The sequence below is a fragment of the Zonotrichia leucophrys genome, chromosome 3 (genome assembly GCF_028769735.1).
Source record: "Zonotrichia leucophrys gambelii isolate GWCS_2022_RI chromosome 3, RI_Zleu_2.0, whole genome shotgun sequence".
Taxonomy (NCBI): domain Eukaryota; kingdom Metazoa; phylum Chordata; class Aves; order Passeriformes; family Passerellidae; genus Zonotrichia; species Zonotrichia leucophrys.
The window spans coordinates 77,085,412-77,110,822 of record NC_088172.1 but is presented as its reverse complement, the minus strand read 5'-3'; the positions used below and the strand labels follow the sequence as shown (position 1 = coordinate 77,110,822).

Genomic DNA, 25,411 nt, shown 5'->3' with positions numbered 1-25,411 from the left:
GAAAGTACAATCCATCTGCTGCTAAATCTCATTCAGTGGAGATAGACAGGTTGAAAGTGACTTGCTTTCCAAGAAAAAGAGGAGGAAAAAAGACAATCTAATAAATGGCCACTTTTAAAATATGCTGTTTGTTCTACAATCTGTAATTCAGACCATTTCTGTCACCTAACCACTTCAGGCAGCTGGCTGTTTAAGAAAAAACAGACAAAATGAAAGACAGCTAATACAGTCACCCTGCTCAGCACTCAGGGAAGTACAGCCTTTTTTCTCTGGATGAATAGGAGAAACAGGAAGTTTGACATGCAAATATAAATGTAAAGCTCCACAGCTGTTAGAAGTCAGTGGCCAGTGACATTAACTAGAGCATTACCTGTTGGTAGGTGCTGAAAGCTGCCCATGAGTATGAAGCACATCTATACTAGAAGTTTAGACCCTGTGGCCATCCCAACTTCTTCTGCTCTTCAGATTTTCTGAACAGTGGCAGAGCATCAAGTGATGCAGCCTGACTGCAGGTGGCCAAGGGCTCAGACCACTGTTGTGTATTCATTTCTCCTCGAGAAATTCAAGACAGAAAAGTTATGGAAGGGTTCACTCCTACCTGGTGCCTCTGATATGCGGAGAACATCTTTTCAAAATCTTCTAGATCCAGCACCTTGAATGCCTTTAAATCATCAATCTCATTCCAGATTGTGCCATGGATCCTCTCCTAAAAAGAAAGAACATATTTTAACTAGATAGCAAAAGTGTTTAGCTTGGACATCCAATCCCATTTGGATAAATCATTTTCTTTTCTTCTTACTGGTCACACTGCTATCTACTGCTGCTGTCATTTTAGAGGACACACTTTGTTTCAAGAGTCAGAGGAGAAAAAATAGTGTTTCATTTTGGGTTTTTGGTTTGGTTTTCTTGTTTGTTTGGGTTTCGTTTGTTTTAAAATACTATTTTGTAGTTTTCATCATAGCAAGCCTCTAATGAAAAGGCACATTCCAAGACTAGCAGACCACATCTCAAGCATTATCCGTGATCCCACGGCATATTTCCTTTCAAGAGTGGCCATCTGTCTAACACAACGATTGTGGTCATGCTGAAAGGAGTGTTACCATCAGGAGGAAAAAGCTTAGGAAAAGCACTGATGCATGACAAACCCCAGACACATCTTCTCTGTTGCAAATTTTTCCAGGATCTTTTGTAAAGCCTAAAGGGTGTGTGGCTTTCATTATGTCTGCCTGTGAAAGTAGTTTAAATTATTATTTTATTTTACTTTTAAGCCTTTGAGTCTTTGAAGTCTAATTGTTTCCTATTACATGAACTGCCTTGTCTACATGAGGTCTTTGTCAAGCCAGATAGACACAAACTATACCCAGATCCCTGAAACAGCATCATTCCTGGTAACTGGAAATGTTCACAACCCTCATGATGATACATTATCCTGAATGCCAGGAATCCTAGCTGTTTGGCAGATAATTAGCATAGAGAGAGACAGGCACAGACTTCTACTCCTACTTGCTGCCCATCAAACCCAGAACAAACAGGCTCCTCGAGTACACAAATTAGCTAATTGGCAATCATCCTATACTAAGTGAAGGTCTTGGGTGTCCTGTTGTCATTCTCAGGACAGATATCCTTTCTGGCAGAGGACACAAAGATCAAACTACCTTCTCCTTCCTACTGACTCTTACGGTGCATTTGTGTGGGACAAGCTTTGGGTGCTCATCACACCACTGACACCACTATTCTTAGTTCATTTAGTTTACTACATGTATATTTATTGTACTTTATTAACTGCAAAAATAATGAAAATGCTGATTAAAAGAAAAAAGAAATGGACAAAAAGACTTGTAAAAAAAGACCTAAGCAAATCCCAGGAGATAAAAAGTCAGCTGAACAGTGATGCAGAGAAAGCCAGGGACCACAAGCAATAGCAATGAAACCCTCACACAGGTTCCAGCTCTGAAGAATCTGACTTGTACCTACACAGCAAAGTGTGTTAGCACTTCATTATCAGAACTAATTAGGAACAGGCTCTATTTCCCATTCAGAGTCATCAAAAGAAATGAGGGAAATGTGCTAAGCCACAAGGCTCAAGGAGCAAGGGAAAAAAAGTGAGGAGGATAAAATGAGGGGGAAATAAAAGTGTGAAGTGTTCTGGAGGAAATTCCTGGCAGGGCAGACACTGTGGAGGAAAACCAACACCCTTTCTCCAGAGGCAGCCTGTGAGTGCCTGAGGGTAAGGAGGGGTGTCTGCAGTGCTATTCACAGTGAGGGCATATCCTAGATGGGAGCAGCACCCATCCCTGAGCAGGCTCACCACTATCACTGTATCACCCCTTGCAATCAGCGTGGCTCTTCTTTCCATAGCAGGAAGAGCATGCGACTGTAACACGGCAAACAAGTCTGAGAGGCTCATCTCAGCCAAAGCAATAGGAGACAAAATTAATTTTCTTTTTATCCGAGCCCTGAACTCCACTGCCAATCTTAGCCAGATGCATCCAGGCAGAGTGATCATTCTCATTCAATTTCCAGGTTGGCTTTGTAAACCATGAATTATAAATCCTGAGGGATGTATTTGAACAGCAGAGCAGCTCTCTGAGAGCCTCACTGTTTTAGACTGTCCAATCAAGCACTGAAATGGTTGACAGGAGTCCTCAGAGTCATCACGAGGATAGAGCCCTGAGGATCCCAAAAAGCTGTATGCTGTGTTTGGCAGAGGCTGGATGTGACTCAAGACAGCTCCTCATGAGTCTTGCCCATCTACCTGTCCAGCTGCAAAAATCTCATGGGAGTGAGGTTTCCTCACTAATGGCAAGAACAGTGAAAAAGTCCTACAGAACAGTCTAGTCTGAATGAACTGCAAAGGTGCCAAAACAGGAAGGTCTGGGACTCAGAAAAGGACTGCAGAGAGTAGTTCTCCCCCTGTTTTGCCAGGAAAACAACCCAATGAAAATAATTCCAACTTCAATTCAGATTCATTTTAAGAGCCTGGTTGAATCTGGTTCTGTACAGGATGGTTTGTATGCTACTTGTAGCAGAAAGACAAATTCCCAAGCAGCACCCATTGCAATGGTGTGCACAAACAGAACTTTGACCAAAGCAATCCAATTTTAGGGCTGATGCAGTCAAAGAAAAATCAAGGCAGGCAGAAGTATAAACAATTTAACACTTTGCAATGGGCCTGTCCCCTCTATTTGTACTATAAGCTCCATCCTTGAAAATTTTCATGTTGCTGCCAGATAACTTCCTGGACTGAACTCTTCATACACAGTTTACACAGTTATGGATTAACTGGCTGATAGTTTCTTGTCATCAGCCAGAGAAGACAGAGTATTTTAAGAGAAACAGACTTGCATAATGTGGTTGCTGTGATAAATGATTCCCTCAGCACCATAAAAATATTTATGGACTCTAAATAACAATTTAAAAATAAATCCTTTATTCCTTCTTTTCTTTTTTTTTTTTTTCCCTTCTCTGCCCCTAGGAAAAAAAAAAAAAGAAATTAAAAAAAAGAGCAATCATTTAATCTGTAATGTTTTTCTCTCCATCGTCATTTATTTGTTTATTCATTCATTTATTCATTCTACAAGTCTTCCACGATCTGTGGTTCCTGTGCTTTGGAAAATTTTGGCCCGCTTAGAGAAGCAAACCTGTGAATTGTACTTCCCAGCATCCTCTAATGGAATGGTCACACATATCTTATTATGAGAAAAAGTATTAACAAAGCATTTGCTCCATCAAGCTGAGTTTTTGGTATGTTGCATTTAACAATTCACTCACTGTAGCAGTTGCATCATTCCACCTTTATAGTGAATTCCAGTTTGCTGAGAGACCTAACGACACTAGAAAATAACAGTTTCATGGCACTGCAAATCATACCAAGCTGTCCTCTGCTACACCTAAAGGATAATTTTATTTACCCTGATAGATAAATAATGATATTCTGGAAGGGATCAAAGTCCATCGTGCCTCAGTAACTTCACAGCATGAGTGAGAACCTACAGTACCTCTGTTTGACCTGCAGGTTCAGAGAAATCACGGAAACGATGAGTGCTCTGTGGATACTGGAACAGGCAATCCTGCTTATTAATAGGTTAATATTTGTAGAATACTAGCCGGAAAAGTGGAAGAAACTAAAGTTTTAATTAAGAATTCCATTATGAATCTGAAAAGTGATATGAACACAGCACATTTTCTAAGTTTTTATCTTACTATTAGATCATTACTTTAGAGTGAGAAAAATCCACTTCAAGCAAAAGCTGTAATTTTTTGCCTGTTTTTTAATCAAGACAGCTATTTCATTACATTGTAGGCCTAGGCACCACCACAGCTATTATGGGTAGCTTCACAATGAAATTTTGGAAAACTCTTTCCATTAACTTTGAATCTCTAGCAGCAGTCCATCATTTTATGCCATAAACCTCAGTCTGTTTTTAGGAAAAATGTTCCAGAAATCAGAATCATTGATAACATTATAGAAACATTTTTTTAAAAATAAGTGTCAAAATGAACATTTTCTGTTTATGTGACTGACTGTTTTGGAAATCTGGGTTTGGTGGTTTTGATTTGTTTTTATGTGTGTGTGTTTTGGGCTTTTTAAAAAACTCCTATATGGCATGTAGAACAAATACCTTTCTTATGAAACTATTTCAGTCAGGTCTATTTAGGGCTGGCTAAAGAAAGCCTCTCTGACATCACTGATGAGAGTCATTACCAGGACACTTGATGGGAAGCTGCTTCTCCAGACATGAGATAAGAAGCAGAGCAGTTGAAGGCTGACTTGATTTATTCTGAGAGCTTCAAATCAATGTTTATATTTATCAAATAGGTAACTATTAGTCCACACTTCCAATTTTCTTGAAACCAGTCCATTGCTTGGATTAACCATAAATGTTTGGTCTCTGATTGACCTTTGGTATTGTGTAAAACTCAAGAGTGAGAGAGCATTGCTGCCCAGAAACAAAGAACGGAATCCTTCCAGGATATTACAGTGGTTATATTGCAATATCTTTTTCTTAAAAAACAGAGATCCTTGGCACCAGCACTACTGTAGTGCTGTATGAATGGAACTCACAAACAATGCCACAGTGCTGTATGAATGGAGCTGTCGTGTTGGAAGGGCTTCATCAGAACTCAGACCATGCAGGCATCCAAATGTCTTTGCCACTGGTCATCAGCTTACATCAAAACTAGCACAAAGTCCTTAATTCTCAATGGAAATTAGTGGGCTGTTGGAGTGTCCTTGTTAGAAGCATAGATCCCTTCCAGTCAAACTTTTTCTTGTGGTGCCCATGGGAACTGTGGACAATCTGTTATTGTCAACTGTTAAGAGCCTGACTGTATTTGATATTTCTCCCAATACCCAGCAGCTCAGTTCTTTTCTTCCAAAGACAAAGTCAGCATCAGAAAAAAAAGGTGTCACATGAACTGCCCTGGAGAACAGCCTTGATTCCACTACTGAGAAAGTATATTGCAGACAAATCCCTCTCAGCCAGCCTTGTCCACACTCCTGTTGTCCTCTGCTGGCTTTCCCTCGCTGCCTCGAGGCAGGCTGCAGGGACAGAGAGGCGTTTGCTCGCTTGTGGGCTGCCTCAGTCACCCTCACACTTACCTGAAAATCTCCTAAGAGAGATTCTGTACTAATTGCTTGGAGAAAGGTGATCTAAACAGTATGCAGAGATAACTAAGAGCTGAATATTTGAATACCTACTTGCAGCCCTAACTTTATGTACAGCTGTTTCCAGTGCTGTGTTCCCTCACCTTGCAGTGTTTCATGTATTGTTCCTCAACAATACATGATTTTGTGAAGAAAAATTGTATTCTTGTGAACTGGAAGGTAAACCCTACCACAAACCACAAAAATACTGTGCACACTTCCAAGCCTCAGTTTCCCAGGCTCAAAAACTCAAGATGTGCTGCTCCCAGACAGTGTGCTTGTTTTAAGTCCTCACTCATTCCAGTCTGGCTACTCTGACAGCTCAGTTCAGGAGAACACCACAGAAGTGCAGCAAAGGTAACAAAAGGAATGACAAAGCCCATCCAACCTACTCATGACTTCGTGCTCACAAGATTCATATCCATGTGAATAGAAAGATACCAAAGCAGGAAATCTAGGATAAATGAGGAAGATTACCAAAACATATCAGCTTCTCCAGCAGTCAGTGAAATTAAATAATTCCATAACACAGTGCAACCCAAGTAACAGCATGAGACACCTGCATTGACACCACAACCTCTGCCCTTTTGCAGACACCACACCAGGTTCAAAACATTAACACTGGCAGACACTCCAAAATTAAGGCCCCACCCTCTTATGCCCCTTTTCCCAAATATTTTGCCATCCTCAAAATAATGTCTTTTAGCCATCTCACCACCCAGGTCTTCAATTTTATTAGCACAGCTGCCTTCACTCTTATCCAGAGGGCAGGATAAGCCTACAGTTACTGTACACTAAACAGAAACACCTGTGACTCTCTCTTTTTCATATAAATTCATATATATACATGTATTAGTTATTATTTCTTTTCTTCGGCGCACTAAGTTCCATGTTCTGCAAAGGAAAATAAATCCTCGTCCTTACATTCTCTCCCACACCCCCCACGTGGCCTTGACAGACAAGCACAGACGGTGCAGCAAATATTTCACTTCACTTTATTTTAAAGAAAAGGGGAGAGGGGGAGAGAGAATTCTTGTGGCATTCCAGAGGTCCCTGGACACTCATTCCAAATGCCGGAGTTGGGCCCTGGGTGAGTTTCAGTCTAAAAGAGAACCTGGGTTTCTAGGCAGAAATCCAAACTCAACACAGACATTTTTTTTTCTTTCTAAATCAGTTAAAAAAATTAGGACCTAAAGAGAAGAGGAGGGAAAAGAATAAGGGAAAAAGAGAGAGAAGGATGAGAGAGAAGTGAAGGAGAAGGAGACACAACCAAGGCAGAAGAAAAATGAGTGCAACAGGAAGAATCCAAGTCCTCTGGGGTTTGTTGTTTTGTTTTTGCCAGTCTGGAGTTTTATCACCTACAGACAGAGTTATAACCATTCAAGGAGAGAGGCAGCTTCCCTCATGGCCATGAGCAAACAGTCAGGAGAATCAGGACACCTTTCTCTCCTTGGTGACGGCTCCTGCCAGAGTAGAGGTGGCTGGATGTTTTTCCAGATGGCTCTCACCATGTTTTGCTCACATTGCCTCTGGTCACCCTTTTCCCTGGTGTACAAGTGAGGGCAGCTCTGGCACACCAGTCCTGGAGATGTCCAGCTCTCACTTAGGTATTCAGCCCCACTACAGCTTTGCTTGACCAGACCATTTGCATGGCCAGACCTATGCAGCTCAGTCTATCACAGGGGATGTGCTGCATGATAGAGAACTGGGGAGACTCCCTAAATACAATTAATGACACCTACTGACCACAGCCCACAGAATGCCACTTGTTTCTATGCCACTTTGCATTTCATGGCATTAATCAACACTGGGGTATACTCAGAAAGTAAATCAATTGAGTAATGCAGTTTCTTACCTCACTCAGCTTAGCCCAGTTGAAGGATTTCAGTGGATGTGAAGGCTGTGGGATAGATTTCTTCTTCAGACTGGGGCCACTGGTGCTGAAGGTGGTTGTGGAAGGGGGTGGCACCCCCATGCTGAAGAAAGGTGGTGCTCCTGGTGGAGGAGGAGGTCCTCCTGGTGGAGGCGGTGGAGCAGGAGGTGGGGGACAGCTGGAGAAAGGCAGAGGAGGTGGCAGTGGTGGCAAATTCTCAGACATATGAGAAGAGGACACAGCTAATGGACCACCTGGAGGAGGGGGTGGTGGGGGTGGGAAGGAAATGCTGCCCCCTTGCTGGAAAATAAAAAACACAGAGAAAAAGAAAGCAAACAGTTTAAAAGGCACAGTAACTCAATGTTGCCAGCTGATGTGATTTTATTACGGCTCTCAAAATATTTGATGTTTTCTTTAAAGCCTCCTGCACTCAAAGCCACGCAATAAAGGGAGGAATCTCAGCTTTCATTTAAGAGAAAGTTTCAAGCCCATGGAGCTGTGGAGAAGAGCTTGAAAAAGGAACCATAAATGGCTCAGAAAAACAGAAAACTAGTAAAAGAAGCCAAAATGTATTATTTTCTCCTTATGTATGAAAAAAGAGAAAAGTTCAATCTCATGAACTTTTGAACTCCTGCGTTTAAAAGCTAAGGGTTTGAAACACTGAATACCTGTCATTAGGCCTCAGTAATGCAAAGTGGGAGAGGGGAGGAGGGAATGAATCTGCTTTCTGCAGTGTCTAACTTCTCACGGCTGAGTTCTGGTGGTTCAGACACACTGCTGGGATAGAAGGAACACCAAACAGGAGGGAGCATCTGCAAATGCCCCTTTTCCTGAGATAGTTCAGATGCTCTTGCAGCATGATAGGAATCCTGTTTCTTCTATACTTTTGTATCAGGGAGATTTCTCTCTATTCCGCTAAATAATAACCAGGGCCACCCTACTCAGACATGAAAATTATGGCTGGAGGAACACACACGTGCCTCAGCAGCTCCTGCAAGGAAGGTGGCTGAGGAGAAGGAATGGAGAAGCCCATGCATGAACCGTTCTATACCACCACCTCAGGGATTTTGGTCTCAGCTAAAAGCTGAGCAGCTTCTAAGTATTCTCTGTTATGACCACAGATGTGCTTCATGCAAAACATGCTTTTTTTTTCATCATTCACTAGCTAGCAGCCTTTAAACAAGGATGGGGAAGACTCCCAGTCTCATACCGAGAACTCACTAAGCTGAGCCACCAGATCATTCATCTGGTCTCGGGTCTGGCGCAGCTCCAAGGATTCCTTCTGCAGCTTGTCCTTCATTTTGTTCAGGGTCTTCATCATTTCATCCTTCTCCTGGGTTTTTGTTTCACATTCCCGCTCCTTCTTCTCTAGCCTGCTCATCAGCTCTGCATGGTCTAGGGGGAACAGGCAAGTGGGACTGGTGAAACAAAGCTCATGAACAGTCCCTGGGGAGATGTAGGTTAATAAAGCTGAAATAAAGCTGACACTTCTGTCAGCTCAAGCAGGGATGTATAATGAGAGCAAGAAAAAAAAAATAGAGCCTGACTGTCTTGACAATGACCTTCAGTGATCAAGACAGCAATGCCTAAGTTTCAGTTAGACTGTAAAATCACTTCATGTGAGGACTGAAGGAACCCCCATCCTGTGAAACACATAAACTGTTCACCATGACACAAAATGTCTGCAAAAGGAAAAGTTGTGCCCAGCTCTACTGCTCACTGCTCTGTGAATCAATTGGGATCGGTTTCTGCCTATGCAAGCAAAGAGGATGAACTCACCTTTCCGGAACTTCTCTGCCTGATCCCTCCACTGCTTGACCTCATTTTCATTCACCAGCCTGAAAGAGGAAATGAGATCATTTAAACTATTCCTGAGCTACCCAGGCTGAAAGGCAAGCGGTCATTTTGCAAAGTGATCAGCAAAAGGCAACCTGGTAAGTGTACAAGTTTATACAGGATCACGCCAGTGGTCCTTCTGGATCCAGATTCTGCTCCCTAGCCTACAGCTAATAGGAAAAGGATGCCTTTTTACTCAATGTCATAAAAAGGGATAAAGGAATGGCTGTGGAAGAAATTCCTGATACATTCCTGTCTTCAGGTAATGCCCTCAAAGTGCCAAGTCTACTTATTTTGAAACAGAGAAGTCATCACTAAAATAATCACAGCTCCTATGGATTACAAATTACCCCATCCTTAATATAAAATCAGATTGCCATTGTTCTTCTCCTTATCACTGTGGTTCTATTTTTTCTTTCTTACAAGGAGGAAGAATACTTCTCTATTGGGTAATACATCAGTAACAAGGCAATTCTCGTATCTCACACTGGCACAGCTATTTCCTATTACTGACAGAAAATATGCAGGGCATGCTGGGGATTGATTAGATATGCAGAATGAGGAGTAGCTATGAAAGCAGAAAGGGAAGATCAGGCATGAAATCTACAATGAAGTCTGGTATCCAACACCACTGTATTTTTCCATGACAAGAAATCAGTTTCGATTTTGGCACACACCTATAACAAAAGGAACTGTAAAATTTTTAGTACAGGAGAATTTGGTTTTGTATAGGACTTATGTTCTATAAATGTTCTTTTCAGTGGATAATTCGGAAGGGTAATGGGCCATGAATTACCTGCAGAGGCAGTTGGATGAAATGAAGAATCCAAAAGTTTGGCTAAAAAAGGACTGAGAACAGGGAAGTTGAGAAGAGAGCCAGCTCATGTAGCTAGACTTCTCAAATGATGCATCCTATGGGAAAAAATAATGGTAATGCCCTCAACCAAGTCTGTGGGTGAGAGCAAACAGACATTTTATGAAGAGGTAAGAGGTTTTGTGTGCCAAGTGGGGACTGCTTTCCCCTATTTGCAATCTTTCTAAACCATGTGCTCATTAGTAGGAATGGGATCTACATAGAGAATATTATATTATTTTAACTTTTTAATATCAAGGAAAGCTTTCATGAGTATCCTGAATTAAAAAAGGCACGTGAGGAAGCCTTGTTATAGAATCGTGAGCATTTTTTCTGATCCTCTAACCAGAATAACAGTTACCAGAAGTCAAACACAAGGACTTTGCAGGGAAATACTGCCAAGCTAAGATGTCATTAGAAGGAAACTACTTAGGAGACTTAATTGCTTAACAGGACAAGGAGAAGCTGTAAGTTGAAATAAGGAAGTCCTCACATATGATATTTTATTTCTTAAGCACCCACATACTGATCATATCCTTATACTTGCATAACAGAAATAAACAATAATAAAGCAGCTTACATTTTAATGATATTTTTGACATTGAAGTTTTCCAATGGAGCTATATCTGGATCATCTCCTCGTTCATCCTGAAGAACAATTTGTTGGAGTATTCTGTCCAACAGCTGCCACTGCTGGAAGTTTCCTCCATTCCTCTTATCTGTATTGAAAAAAAGACCAACCCATGAGATCTTCCAATTCCATGCCAAAGTGCCCAGAGCTGCCAACAAACTGGCATTCTTTCCTCCCCACCTTTCATCTCAGTCCTGTGTGTGATGAATTACAGAACACAAAGACTAACTCTGAACAGTTGCTAGCAGATTATTTACGAACACCTGGCACACTGGCACAGCTCATAACAGGCACAGGCAACTTTGTGCCTGATGTGCACATTCAGGCTATGCAACCCTTCTGAGAGGTTAGCTATAAATTGCACACTAAACATCTATAAAAAAGGATTCCTTTGTGATAAGTAACACTCAGTGTTTTCTGGGGCTTGATGTTGAGGTCACTGTAGGAACAATGAGATGTTCTATCTGCATGCTTGGTTATCTGCAGGTCAGTGAAACTCAACTGGCATGAAAAATTCATCCAGACATGACTGGAAAGTGCAGAGATAAAGAACAGAATTTGAACCAAAGGTACTGATCCCATGGATATCCAAACAGAAGAGCCAGAGCAACATTAAGTCCACCTCAACTCTTTAAGTTACATAACGTAGATCTTTAGGCTCCTTAAAATTGCTCCTTAAAATTAAAAGTACAATCCTGCCCTGGCCTAACAGGATCTGGTCTTTCTGCTACCAAAAATCCCAGTCAATACATAAAGCTCAAGTTCTATTCTAAAGAGTAATATCAAAGAGGCCACTGAGACAAAGTATTGCCCAAATTTGTGCATCACTGTACTTGAATCTAAGGAAAGCCTGAAAACATACCACACATCACACTGCTTGCTGAAAAACACACCCCAGTGCATCTCCCTCATGTTCCCTTCTCAGCTTGACTGCTCAAATACAGATGGAAATCACCAGCACCTCACACCTAACAGGATCCAGGCAGGCAGTTCTTCAGTGATCCTGCTGTTACACTCTGGATGCATAACTGAATTATTTTATTGCAGTTAATAAGAAGATTCTTATCACTTCCTTTGGAAGCAAATTCCAGTATTATTTTTCACTTTGTGTTTGGGAGCTCTCCATTAAAGCACTGCCATGAGATAGCAGTCTGACGACTTACTGTGGAATTTCCCAGTGGCAGAACAGCTTTCAGTACTGTACTATTTCACCAGAAAAAAATCTTCAGTGTCTTTTTTTAATATTCCAAATGCTATCTCTTTCTGGGAATTCCCTGATCTATAGCACAAGGACTCTTTTTTAAAATTTCTGATTTCAAATCATTAAAATCTCTGTCAGTGACTAACTGGAATGTCTCAGCTGCTCAATTTTATTTACAAGTGCAGAGAGGTCAAACTGCTGCCCTAAGTATTGCAACAAAAATTTTTCAGTGTGAGATACCAAGTTCCTTAGCCACAGCCAAGTTCTGAATGGGAGACAACGGCAGTGTGTGCCCTGGTATCTGTGAGCACCAGCGTTTCTCCCAGTTCTCCAATACCCCTTGCTCTGGAAATCTGTAAATCTGTACTCACATGGCATCTGCAAGCAGTGCTGGAGGATGGATAACAAATAGGGATAGGCATCTGTATGCTTCAATCTCTTCTTGATCAACTCAAACATCTGAGAGGCACTTTTTGTATCAATGTGGATCTGAAGAGAGAGAAGAGAAGAGAAAAACCATCCACAGTAAAAACCTGATTAACTGTGAAAGAGCCAATCAATACAAAGACAGGCAAATTTCCAGCAAGTGGACCTCTGCAAAGTCTTCTGCCATGCCCAGATGCAGCTTCCAGGAACAGGCACAAGGGTCTTTGACACCACCACTGTCATCCCTATCCAGTATAGAAAAGATCTCCAAAGTAAAAGGCTAGAAACGTGGGAGCCATGCAAAGCCACCAAGAACTGTTCTGGAGCAAGCAAAACATTTGGGTCCTGGAAACTGGTGGCACAAATAGTAGAAGCTAAGCAAGAAAGGGTCAGTTGTTCTCTGTGTGTGCAGCAAGAGCTGTTCACAAAGAAAGAGGGGACTAAACCATTCAGGACCCTACAGCTTTTTATTGATGCTACAGGCTGTCTCTATGTTAGTCTTTAAAATCCACATATTCTAAAATACTGATCCTGTCCACAGGCTCTGAGACAACAGTTGTCAGCAGAGTTACATGTAATCTTGGGAAGAATATCAGAAAATAGCCCAAACTTCACCCATAATCCTGCAAAGGGGATGTCTGAAACTAGAAGGCATCCAGATCATCAGGACTGAGAACCTGAGAGCATGGTTGAGAACCTCCTTCACTCCTGAACATTCAGGCAAGCAAAAGAAAGAAGCTTTTATCAAAAATACTCATCAGAAGCCCTTTGTGTGACCACTGTTTTCACTGTTCACACAGAGCAAACCTCCTGCTTGCTAAATGAGAAACAGTGAAAAAAAGAGCATCAGCCACTCTCAGCATCGAAGTCAAACATTAGTTTAAGGGAGCACAAAGGAAAAGTGCAAGAAGCATCCCAAAAGGATGCAAGTTCAGCTTTGGCCAGTTCAGGTACTATGAAGAAGAACTTACCAGGTCAAACCGCTTGGCAAGCTCCAGGTCATCTTCATTTCTGACCATCTCAAAGAAATCTAAATGTCTAAGAGGAAACAGAATAATAAAACATCTGCCAATATTCATGGCAAGATTCAGACTTAAACTGTGTCACTAGAGAAGCAGCAAAACCTCAGTTCAGCTAGAACATGTAGAAATTGGCAAGCCTTTCTTACATGAAGTGCTGCCACAGGTATGCAAGGCAAGGGGGTCAGTGACAGGCCAAAAGAAAAGGCTGGCAGAGGTGAACACACTCTCTAACTCTGTAACTCTGTGTTGAGGTAAGGTGCAAAAGATAAACATAAAATAGGAAAGGGATATTCTGTTTTTGATGAATGCAATGCCTGCAGAGATAATACAGTTCTAAAAAGTCCACACCACACTTGCTAGGCAGGTATGGAATCATTACAAGTTGTCTCTTTTAAGCAGCGAAGCAGAAATGCATTCAGTGGATCAGTTCTCAACAGCCTCTAGGTATGCCTATTGATAAGCACAGCAGCATGACTATGTCTGGATCTGGGTGACCTGGTGAGTGACACATTTGACCATCTGGAGTTTTCTAACATAGAGACTGGAGCACAGCAGGTGAGGTGGAGAAAGGCTGTGGCACATTCCCCTGTACAGATCTGGTACAAGAGTCTTTGTAATCCAAGCATGTGAGATCCTCTCAAACCTTTGTTATTCTCCTAACTTGTAAAATCCAACTAAGTCCCTCCTAAACACTCCTGGTTACTGTCCAATGCAATATAGATCACCTATAGGACAGACTTTCTTATTCTTGCTTATAATGTTGCAGATCAAAAGCACCATTCCTGGTTCCAGCTCTGCAGCAAACTGTAGTCATACGACTTGGAAACTCAGAACCTGCACTTAGACCACACATACGCAGTCACAATGAAGTCCATTAACTACTGGCTTCCCTGCCTCCTACCAGGACAGGCTTTTGTTCCAGTTTTGCTTCAAGAGAAAACAATTACAATACTTTTTGTATTTTTCATTCTGAGTGCCATCCCCCGCTGAGAAAAAAAGCAGTTGAGGAACTCATTTGCCACAGCCTCTGCCAACTTAGTATGTACATTCCTACTTCATCTGCTGATGTTAATTTTAGGATAACTTTTTTTAATTTTCTTTTTGTTTTTTTTATGGAATCAGTTTCAAGAAGAGACAGAATAAGCTCTCTAAAATAGAGAAGCGTTTCTAAGAAGTCTTTCTGTTCATCAGTAGCAGTTCTCGGAAAATAAGTCTTACCTGTCCAGTGTGGCATTCTCGTGTCCTCTGAGCTTGTCAATGACGGGTTGAATTCCCAGCATTAGAAACTCGTATCGGAGATGCAATCGGAACTCCAAATTGTCCTTAAAAAATGGGGGAAATCCAAGTTATTTGTTTTCAAAAGCTGTCAATCACATTTTAAAAACATTTGCTTAAAATTTCAGTTCTTCGCTTTTTAATATTCTTTATCCTGACCCCAGATTCATGGGATGAATAATTCCAGTAAAGTAAGCAAAAAAGGAATTAATGCCTTTGCCTCCATTTCACTTAAAAGTACATTTACCTACTATGAGTTTTGCATATGCAGTCATAAAGACAGCACACTCCATGTTGTTCCATGAGGAACAGAAACTACTGGCACTTTTCCTGCTAGTCCATTAGAGGTTCCTCTCCTGCTTACAGATGAACAGCATCGCAGTCTTCCTCCTAATTTTTTCCTATTTGTCATAAGACCATATACATAAAATCACCTACTCTGACAAACCTTGACACCTATTCAGTGGGATGCTACAGGATTCCCAGAGATAGAGACAAATACATTGTCAGACAGCTCTCAGGAGCTTGCTGTCTTTTGTGGTTTAACAAAAAAAAAGCTAACATCACAAAAGTAACACTTTTAATGTAATAAATTAGTTTAAGCTATCCTTCAGATTCAAAAGGAAGTCTTGCTAATAAAAGTAAAACAACTAGGATCTGGGATTTTTTTCTGAAATGTTTCCCCTTGATATTTTAAAATTAAAATGCTTTGACTTTGGCTTTGAGTCAAAACAACTTAACATTTCAAAACATTTCTGAAGGTAAACCAAAATATTTTCTAAAAAGGATGAAATAAAAAGGTAAATGCTTTGCAGTTCTTAAAACAAACAAAAAAACCCTCCACAACCAAAACAGCAAAAAACCAACCAACCAAAAAACAACCCAAAGTAATCACTTCAGTGTAAGCAGTCTATGCTATATTGAAGAACCTCGAAATGAAATAATATGGAAGACATAATTTTAAGACTGATCCTAACTATTAAGCATTATTTTCCACAAAATATATCCACCCACTACCACAAGATTTGTGACTTAATCTACTAACTATTTCCAAGGTAAACTAATTTAAACATAACATTTCAGAAAGAATTTCCCGGGCAGTGACTCACCTCACCAGCACCTGCATTCAGAACAGCATTGATAAAGGACATGATGGCTGTTTTGAGGTTTACTTCATCTCGGTATCGCCCCATGCTTCTGTCCAGCTCATTTAACAGCGACTGAAACAGAACAGCAAGCTCGGTTAGAGGACAAAAGCTAATTTCTTGCAGGATAGATTGCACTTCTGTATACAGGTGAGATAATTGCAATGAGAAGCTATCTTTTAAGGAATAAAGCCTATGCCTGAACCTTGAAAGATCTATCCTTGTTCCTTCACTTACCACCCTTTAACATGAAGCAGACAATTATTACCTCTTGGTAAGCTCCTTTTAGGGATTCTCAAATACCAGGAATATCCCTTGTGCATACAGTTCCAAAGCTCAAAGTTGAATTACACATCTCCACTGGAAGTGCAGTTAAGCTCCAGTCTCCATGTTACAGACTCATGGAATGGTTTGGGTTAGCAATGACTTGTAAACATCATCTAGTCCTGACTCTCCTCCCACAGGCAGGAACATCTTCCTGCCAGACCTGGGCTTCTCCTCAAAGCGCCATCCAGCCTGGCCTCGAACACTTGCAGGGATGAGGCATCTACAACTTCTCTGGCCAACCTGTTCCAGTGCCTTTTCACCCTCATCATAAAAAACTCTCTTCCTTTTACCCATTCAATGTCTAGTTTCTTATTGTTTAAACCTTTTAGCCCTTGCCCTGTCATCACAGGCCCTGGCTCTGCTTACTGAAAGGCAGCTTTAAGTTCTCCCTGGAGGCTGCATGTCCCCCTGTCAACCAACCCACAGGGATTGTTCAGCACAGGAACTTTTCAGTCTAATTTCTGCATACATACTGATATTTTACCATAATCTTGTGAATATCAGGAGACAAAAGAGAAAAAGACTAGACAAATAGCATTTGCCTTATTCCAGATTAATTCCACTTGAATATTTACCAAAGAGGTTATATGCAGAAACTGATTAGCCATGACAGCAACTCTATGTTCAGCTTTCTGCTGATCACCATTAATATTCTCTTCAAGATCTTCTCTGATTCAGTTCATAATTCCAAGGATGATTTTCCTTACTGGAAGAGTAACAAATTCCACTTCAGATCTGTGAGTTCAGCTGTATGAGTCTCACTCCAGCATAAATAATAAATGCCTCACACTCACATATTTGTTTTGCTATCACACTAAAAAAGAGAATTCTTTTTCAGTCTCCCTAAGAAGTTTTGACCATAAAGGGATAACGAAGACAAAAATAACTTTTTTGTGTTTGGCTCAGCAGACCATCTAAATAACATTTTGCAGCTATGATGCTGAGTAAGGAAGTTCATTTTCCTCTAGTCAGTCTTTTGTCCCTGGTTACTGAAAGTGTTCATTCACAGCAAAATCTTCCCTCGTCCAGTCACCATAGGTCTATCTTGTTTCCTGCAGAAAGACACAGAGATATGTCCCAAGAAACAGGAGATATATCCTCCTGTACATTCTTCAGGGGAAAGAATAACCTCCTGGCTTCATGCTTATTTTTGTGCAAAAATATTTTGACCTATCATACACTGCTACTGACAGCTGCTTTCACATCTGAGCATGGTATGTTCATTATCAAACAAGCTTGATTTCATTAATTCCATTCTCTTGCTGCTTCTAAATTTCCCATCTGGAATTGTCAAATTTCCCTACTCCAGGCATTTGAGTTTCAATCCTATCCATCATCCCAGTAACTGTGTTACCACCACATAATACGTTGCTAGAAACGGGAACGAGTCTTACATAAAAGCACATGAAATGCTCTACTGAGCCAGACTGGTGGTCAGCTCAATCCACCAATCTATCTCTAACAGTGACAATCAGAACCTACCTGAGAAGTCTTTAAATTCACCAACTGTTCAACTTGACAAACAAGCAGAAGTGAAATAAATGAGAGAATTTTATTCTGTTACTTCAAGATTTGACACTGAAATTCAAAACACATGTGCCTTCTTGGAATAACTGAATTAGCCATCACTACAGAAGCAGCAAAACCAAGGATGGTTTTGCTGGTTTTCTTCAGAGGCTTTTCATTCCTATCGTACTCTCTCACAGACTTGTAGGAACATGACAGAATCTATGAAGCAGCATATCAGGTACAGCATCCATACAGGTTGAAAGATGCTAACAAAAGTTTTCTATCCCCCATTTCAGAATGCTGAACTAGGAGCAGAATGCAATGGGAGGCATATCAAATTCAGGGCAAGAAAACCCAAAACTCTGTGTTGCACTAATCCAATTGAAGATCAGCACATCTTCATGTAATTGTTCAGCTTGAGAAGGAAACACTGTAAGTTCTTGCTATTCCTAAAAATCAGAGTCTACACCCACATACTGTGGACAAATTCCAATATCTCCAACTCTTTGCAAATGGCTGAGGTTCAAATCCTCACTTGAACATTTCCTGTGAAAAAGATTTCACCACACCTCTTGGCAGCCACTTCTGTGGCCCAATTGATCTTATGATTATAAAGGTTTTTCCTACTATTTAAGCAAAACTTTCCTCACTTAATCCCATTATTCCTCATCACTGACAACCAGTAGGGTTTCACTCAATCTGCAGCAAACCTCAAAAGGCTTTGGCTGAGTTCTAAAGGGAAGAAGGAAATCAAGAGTGAATACAGCCTTTTAATTTGCTCCTTGTTAGATCCTCTACTACAATTCCAAATTGATCAGCTTTCTCCTTACAAATTATGGTCTGTACTGACAGTGTTTGGTATAAACCAGGCAAGGAGGCTCTGGAAGGAATGCTCCTGGCCTCCACCTTTTCGACTGACAATATCAAACTTTCTTTATTCTTTCACCTCAAGCTTCAAAATTTCTAGCAGCATTAAGGAGGAAAACAAGAGTTTTTTGCCCAAAGCAGCCCAGTTAATATTTCCACTGTGAAGAGAAACCAGCTTCTTTCAGACAGTACCTAGCACCTAGGTTCTCTAAAGACTAAAAGGAAAATTCTTTCTCCCCACAGGGATCCACAGCCAGACGAGTGTTTTAAATAGCAAGCTGTGCTGGAAGAGCACTGGAATATCCTGATAAACTTTTTAGGCCAATAGAGCATTATGACTGCAATATTAGTTTTATCTCAAAATATGGCATGTTAAAAAGTATAATGTGATACAATGCCATGACACAGAGAGAAGGAGGGGAGGCAGAAAGCAGAAAAATAATCATAAAGGCAACAGTTTACGGGAGAGAAAGAATGTGCCACTTTCACAGGGGAAACCAGTCATAAATACAATAATTCAGACATGAATGACTTTAAAATCAGAGACTCCTCTTTCTCAGTTTTCACAGCATTTTATAAAACTCTATATTCACAAGAATAAAAAAAAAAAGACAAAGCAATGTTTTTATGATCACACAGTGAGCCAGTGACAGAATTACGCTGAATACATGGAAAAAAATCCCAGCAAGGACAATAAGGGCTCAAACAAGGGCTCATCTTCCTAATTCCACATTTCTGCTCTGAGGATTTACTGTTGGGTTTCAAGTGTTTTCTTTAATCTCTGTTCTTTAAGGAGCAGAGTAGGATTTGTAGGCAAAGCAGCATGTTTCAAACAATTGGATGAAGACAGAGTTTTCCAGATTGTCTCAGGAAGGAGATTGAAGGCATGCCCTAATACTGCTGTGGTATTTGAATACAGAAAGAGTATTACTCTGAGGAGGACAGTTTTCAAGGAACATCTTAACATTAACTACCGCCTGCTCTGTTGGACATTAAAGTGAGAATCATTCCAGGCAGAAGGGCATTATAAAAGAAGGGTCAATAATTAAAGAAAGCAAAGGGAAAAGTTCAGGAAAGAAGATGTGGCAAATGTGAGAAAATAGGTATAGTGACTATATCAATTGAGACACAAACACAAAGTATGGAACCTTGTTGCAAGTGCCAAGACAAGGATGATCCTGATACACCTATTAGCACCTTGAAATCAAAGACACACAGGGAAGTTGCAGTAGGAAATGTCAATCAAGTGAAGACTGGAGCCTCAACAAAAAAGAGTAAGTTCTGGAGAATCTCCCCAGGGCTTTAAAGTGAATCCTGACTGAAGTTAGGGACTGACAATTGTAGACAGAAGATGAAATGCTGGCAATTTAGAAGGAAATAATACTTGACGTCCATTTCAATTCAGAGTAAAATCTGATTTTTTTTTTTTTTTTTGGTAAGGAAATAGTCCTTCATATTCATATAAGTTCTATTTATATTTTCCATTACCTTAATAAAAAAAATTTTAAAAGAGAGAACACATCAGGAAGCAAAGACATCCTTTCTGAAGCATTTCAGTACTGTTTGATTAATGGTCTTCAGTTGATATTACTTGGTGCAATTAAGTTAATTGGGACTAAATATAAATGTTGAATTCATAATGCTCAGGAATTTCACTGTTGTTTGAATTTTGACTTCAGATACCCTGGCATAAAACTATACGTTTTCGATTCAAGAAATATGAGCTATTGCAGGACAGAGTTAATGTAAGTTTCGTAAGAACCATACCTTAAGTCACAGCTTTCTTTCTCCACTAATTCACCAGTTGCTGAGTCTTCTGACAACTTTTGGTAGCTGTGCCAGGTAGCAGGAGCCGTGTTTAGAATATTGACTGGCAGGAGGCATTAACTCCTCACATTCAACAAAACGTGCCATATTTTATGTTGCTGTGTTAAATACATGATCTCTACACTCCACCACACTTGTGCACACTGGAAATAATCACTGTTTCGATCTAAAGTTGTCAGCAGCAATTTATTCAGGAGCTCAAGTTTTAGATGGTTGCCAGTAAATCACTCTGAACCTCTCTTCCTTCTTCTTACAAAAAGGAGTGGAAGCAGTAGCATGTACCCCAAATTATTACTCATCACAATAATATTTCTCTTCAAAAGGAAAAAAACATGTTTTGGGGAAAAGTAGATCTGTATTAGTGTTAATCACATTAACCTCCTGATGCCCCAACAGACACAGTGCTGGTCACCACAAGTGACACGAGGGAGAATGGGACACCTAGGTTTACTGCTACCTGCAAGAGTTGAAAGTAAATCCAAACAGATAATACACAAAGTGACAGCTTTCACAGATGAGGAGGAATAAATTGACAGTATAGATGGATGAATGGAATGACGAATATTTTCAACCACTGTTGTCAGGAAGGCAACTTAAGGAATAGCAACACTGGCACTGATATTGTTAGAGCTCTGTATCACCTGTAAGTTATTTGTTGGACATTCCAATAAAAGTGAGTTCAGTACAATTTCCAGAAAGCTCTGTACTTTTACTTCACAAGAACTGAGTTGATTTCTAAAATTTGAGATTACTTTGCTCTGATGCATTGTGGCTCTAATTTGGCCATTGTCTTGCAGAGCTAGATATAAAGACTGAGCAGTGCCTTCACAGTTCCCAGCTTTCCTTCCCCCCACCAATGAGAATCAGTCTGCAATGACGGACCATAGAGGCAAAGGAATAAATTTCTACCCTGAATAGTTTCTCCTGTTCCTACAGTTTAGTTCACAGTTTTATTACTTTCACAGAAAGAATTCTTGTTTGTGGGTTCTGCCAGATTCCCCACTTGTGGTGGATAGTTTTCAACATAACTATTGAGTTTACTCAATAGTTACCATAACTAAGTGTTTAGGTGTGGCTGGTCAAAGTCAAGCTGCCAAGTATAAAGTTTGCTGCAAAGCTCCACAATTTCTGGACACTTCAATACTCCAAATGACGCTGCTAGATGCTCGAGCTGCAGGAAACACAGCCCTCAAAGGGTTCTGTTTCACACCTAAAGGATCTCTTCAGATACTTGCAAACTCCGGGTTACAAAGATTATATTCAGGACTAGGATTAAAAGAGGATAGAAAAATGCTTTCATTGTACACTACATCTTTGAAGCTTACAGGAAAGGTAAAGAACAAGCATTTTCAGCTCATCCTTCTTTTAAAATGGCTTCCCATATTCAAGTTACAGTGGATGCTTTTCCTGACAATAAGCTGCAAGACTATTCTGAGACAGAGGTGCAGGAGGGCAAGAGGCAAAGAGATGGAACACTCTTAATTTTAAGAGCTGTGGTATCAGAGAAACTTCCTCTAAAACATAAGAAAGACCAACGCTACATTTGTTTCTTCAGGATATAAAAGTCTCTCTGTTAGAAGAATAACTGGAGATGGATGAGGAATGTCTTTGGATGAACACTTACCTCCTCAAAATTAAACTCGAGCTATTGCTGAGCATAGTGGAAAATTGAATTTCAGTCTCCAAACACAAGCATTAGTAACTTCAAACAAGAACACATTCCTTCTGCTAAACCATTCTGGGGACTGGGTGGGGCTTCTTTTTTTTTTTTTTTTTTTTTTTCTCTTTTTTTTTTTAATTTGAGAAATAAAAGAGAGTATCCATCTATTTTTCATTTTTTCCTGAATGGAAAAGTTTTTTGACAAGCACAGTATTTAGGCAAAGTACTTTTCATGAGTGTAAGAGACTGGTAAGCACCTGCAAATCATTCCACCAGATTCCTCAAAAGCTACCATATTTTACCCAGCAGTGACTTACCTCAGTTTTTCAGTAACTTTTAAATCAACTCAGAAACAGAGAGAGAGAACACCCAGCGAGGGTTAACACAGCATCTGTCCCATATGGAACTATTAAGCAGAGTCAGTTGGTCAGTAAGGGCAAGTTAACATGGGACAAGTGAGTTACTGCTTATTCTAGAGCAGCTCAAGTTATCCCCACCTGTCTCCCAGGTATAAAAACATGCCATATTAATTCAGGAAGGTTTCTTTATTTTAGCTAATTACTAGGGAACAAACTGAATTTTAATGGTTTCCTTTTCTTCCATAGGCAGTACTCAATAATCTCCACATCATAGCTCATGTACATGGCTTACTTTCTGCACCTGCACTGCTCATTCCCATCCTCCTCCTGTACTAAAGAATGGTGACACATTCTTATGACTGCAGCTGTAATCTCTTCACCTTCCAAGTTTTCCTGTAATTATGATTTTCTCCATTGAAGTAGCCTCGAGAGCTTCCAACTGAGGCTGAAAGGCCCCCACTTCTGGAGCCATCCATCATATGTGTCACACTTGCATGTCGAAGACACACATTAAATCTGAATGGACAAGCAATGCAAATGAGGCAGTGCACATCGAGGGATGGACCTGACAATGCCAAATAAAGGTTAATACCAAACCAAAATCTCCTGCATCCCTCTCCCAGGTCTAAGTCACAGTCAGTGAATCCCACAGTGCATTTGGTTCTAACACAAACATTGGCAGCTACTGTCCATCAGCACAGACTGTTTCCCATTTACTATTTTATTAGTCTAAAATCCATTAGCTGAGAGGAGGTAAGAGATAATGACTGTCAGGCATTGGGATCCCGTGCCTGTTGGAACAACACAGCTCTAATGATTTCCTCTAAGGAAAAACAGTAAATGGGTTAGATTATCCCAAAGTTAAGGAGCCACATCTTCACACACCGCAACAGATTCTCCACTATCTTTTTGTAAAGAAGCTCAGTTCACTAGGAGGAGGAACATTTTAGTAGCAGCCAGGAGTTTCCACAATAAAAGCCTGTCACTGACCTACTTCAAGGTCTCTGAGAATGCATTTCCCTTCTGTGGTCTGAATGGAAGTTATTTGAGCCAACAATTGCTAAGTGATGACGATTCACAAGTTGATTGCTAAGTGGCAATTGAAGTGCCTCCACCATACCTAATTTAATTCTTCATCTCCACTATTTAATCCACAATTCTTTTTATTACTAAATTAAGGATTTAAGATCAGGACAGAAGGTCCTGAAAGTCTGTGGCTTCAGCTTCTAGGACAGAATAAATCATTACCATCCCAGAAATGCCATAAAGCTAGAGTATGAGCAGATAATCAGCTTTCATTTAGCAAAGCAAACCCCCATATTCAGGCAAGATATATGGAATTTTAAGTCAGCATTAATGACAAGCAATATGTCTTGAAAGAGAAGTATAAATAGAAGTATACTCATATAGTAATAATCTATTTGAGGAATTTATTTTCCTAAAACCAAATGGTAAATATTGCCTTTTTACTACTTAGCAAGTTTTTAATATATGCAATATATGCACTCAAAAATCACTCCTGGCAGAGATTCCTCATTCTGGGTATATCTGTCAAAGCATCCTCCTTTTACCTGGAATCTTGTCCTTTCTGCAGCATAGACTTGGTAGTGAAGCATGGCTTGTAAGACTTTTTTGTGACCATCTGGTACCAAGCAGACAGCCCCTAGGATCTCCAGCACAGCAATCTTGGTCTTAATGTTCTCAGTCCGCAAGCTCTGGGATATGATGTTGATACTTTCAGGATGGGCCAGGACGTGAGCCCGTCCCTGGGAGTTGTTCATTAGTGCCTTGATACACCCTATAACGGATGTGTGGATGCGACTCTCCGAGGTCTCATAGTCCATGCTCTTCAGGAAGTTCAGCAAACAGCTCAGGCCATCCAGCTCAATAAACCTAGTCACAAACCTGAAAAGAGAAAACACAAAAAAAAAGTAGGCAAAACAAGGAAAGCAGACCAAAGGCACTTTATTCAAAAGACACCATATTATTCAACTCCAGATCCTTAATAGCTGGCTAGTTTTCAGCCTAAATTCACAGAACAATTCCCAGGTATTTAAGAAAAACAAAGCAAACAAACCAAGAGAGAAAACATTCCAGCTAATAATGGTGTGTTACATAGTTTCAGGGTAATTATATGCTATCATCTTACACTTCTGTTTGGTCTCTGTGTTCTTTGTTGCAGTTACCACCAAACACTGCTGTGGTTCACCTCAACAGCTGCTGCCTTTTCAAGGCTGAAGGGATTCTTCTGAATTGTTCCATCTTACATGCTAAGACACCCAACACACAGACTTGTCACCACACTTTTAGTTACGAGTTCAGATTACCTTGAAAACCATTTTTAGGCTTAGCTCTAACTTTCAGCCAATGCTGCTTATAGGTTCCACCTCCAGGATCTGGGCACACTGACAAAGGGGAAATCATTCCCACTCTGTCCATCAGCCATACTGCCTTCACACTCCAACGCCATGACATATGTGTAGGAATATGTTATATTTAAAAGGGGCATGTTCTTCTGTAAATGGTAATGCTCCTCTGCTTTTGTTGAAAACCAGGGTTAAAAATCCAGATGGGTCAATTTAGACCATGCAAACAGCCCTGTAGACAAATCACTAGAAAAGGGTAGAATTAGATAAGCTAATTCAAACCAATCATTCTAGCAATATTTCATTTGAAGTTTGTAGGATTAAAAATGGGGATTCAAAGACATGGAAAGGGCTGCAAATTATTTCATTAGATTGCATTGTTTGCCTCCTCTAACATGTTGCTCAGGTAGGTACAGTTTTTGGAATGTCTGAATGCAAAACCACGTGCATCACACTTGGATTTTCAGTCTATAAAAATGTACACCAGCAATGATTTGTCCATGGCCACGCTTTGAACAGCATAATATAGAAAGACACTTCGAGCAATTGAAAAGGTTGCTAACAATTGCCAACTGTGTAACAAATTA

General features: G+C 40.3%; 1 protein-coding gene across 4 annotated transcripts in view; it reads right to left on the bottom strand.

Annotated features, from left to right (window-relative positions):
• Positions 1 to 25,411, bottom strand: part of DAAM2 (dishevelled associated activator of morphogenesis 2) — a 202,947-nt gene that overhangs the window by 40,590 nt on the left and 136,946 nt on the right. For all 4 annotated transcript variants that reach the window (XM_064708908.1, XM_064708912.1, XM_064708909.1 and 1 more), the window contains 10 exons: positions 24,030 to 24,363; positions 15,874 to 15,984; positions 14,708 to 14,811; positions 13,439 to 13,505; positions 12,413 to 12,530; positions 10,790 to 10,928; positions 9,300 to 9,358; positions 8,731 to 8,915; positions 7,503 to 7,820; positions 599 to 706 (listed from right to left, as the gene is read on the bottom strand). In XM_064708908.1, coding sequence (XP_064564978.1) covers positions 599 to 706; positions 7,503 to 7,820; positions 8,731 to 8,915; positions 9,300 to 9,358; positions 10,790 to 10,928; positions 12,413 to 12,530; positions 13,439 to 13,505; positions 14,708 to 14,811; positions 15,874 to 15,984; positions 24,030 to 24,363 — 1,543 coding nt within the window. The remainder of the gene's footprint in view (positions 1 to 598; positions 707 to 7,502; positions 7,821 to 8,730; positions 8,916 to 9,299; positions 9,359 to 10,789; positions 10,929 to 12,412; positions 12,531 to 13,438; positions 13,506 to 14,707; positions 14,812 to 15,873; positions 15,985 to 24,029; positions 24,364 to 25,411) is intronic.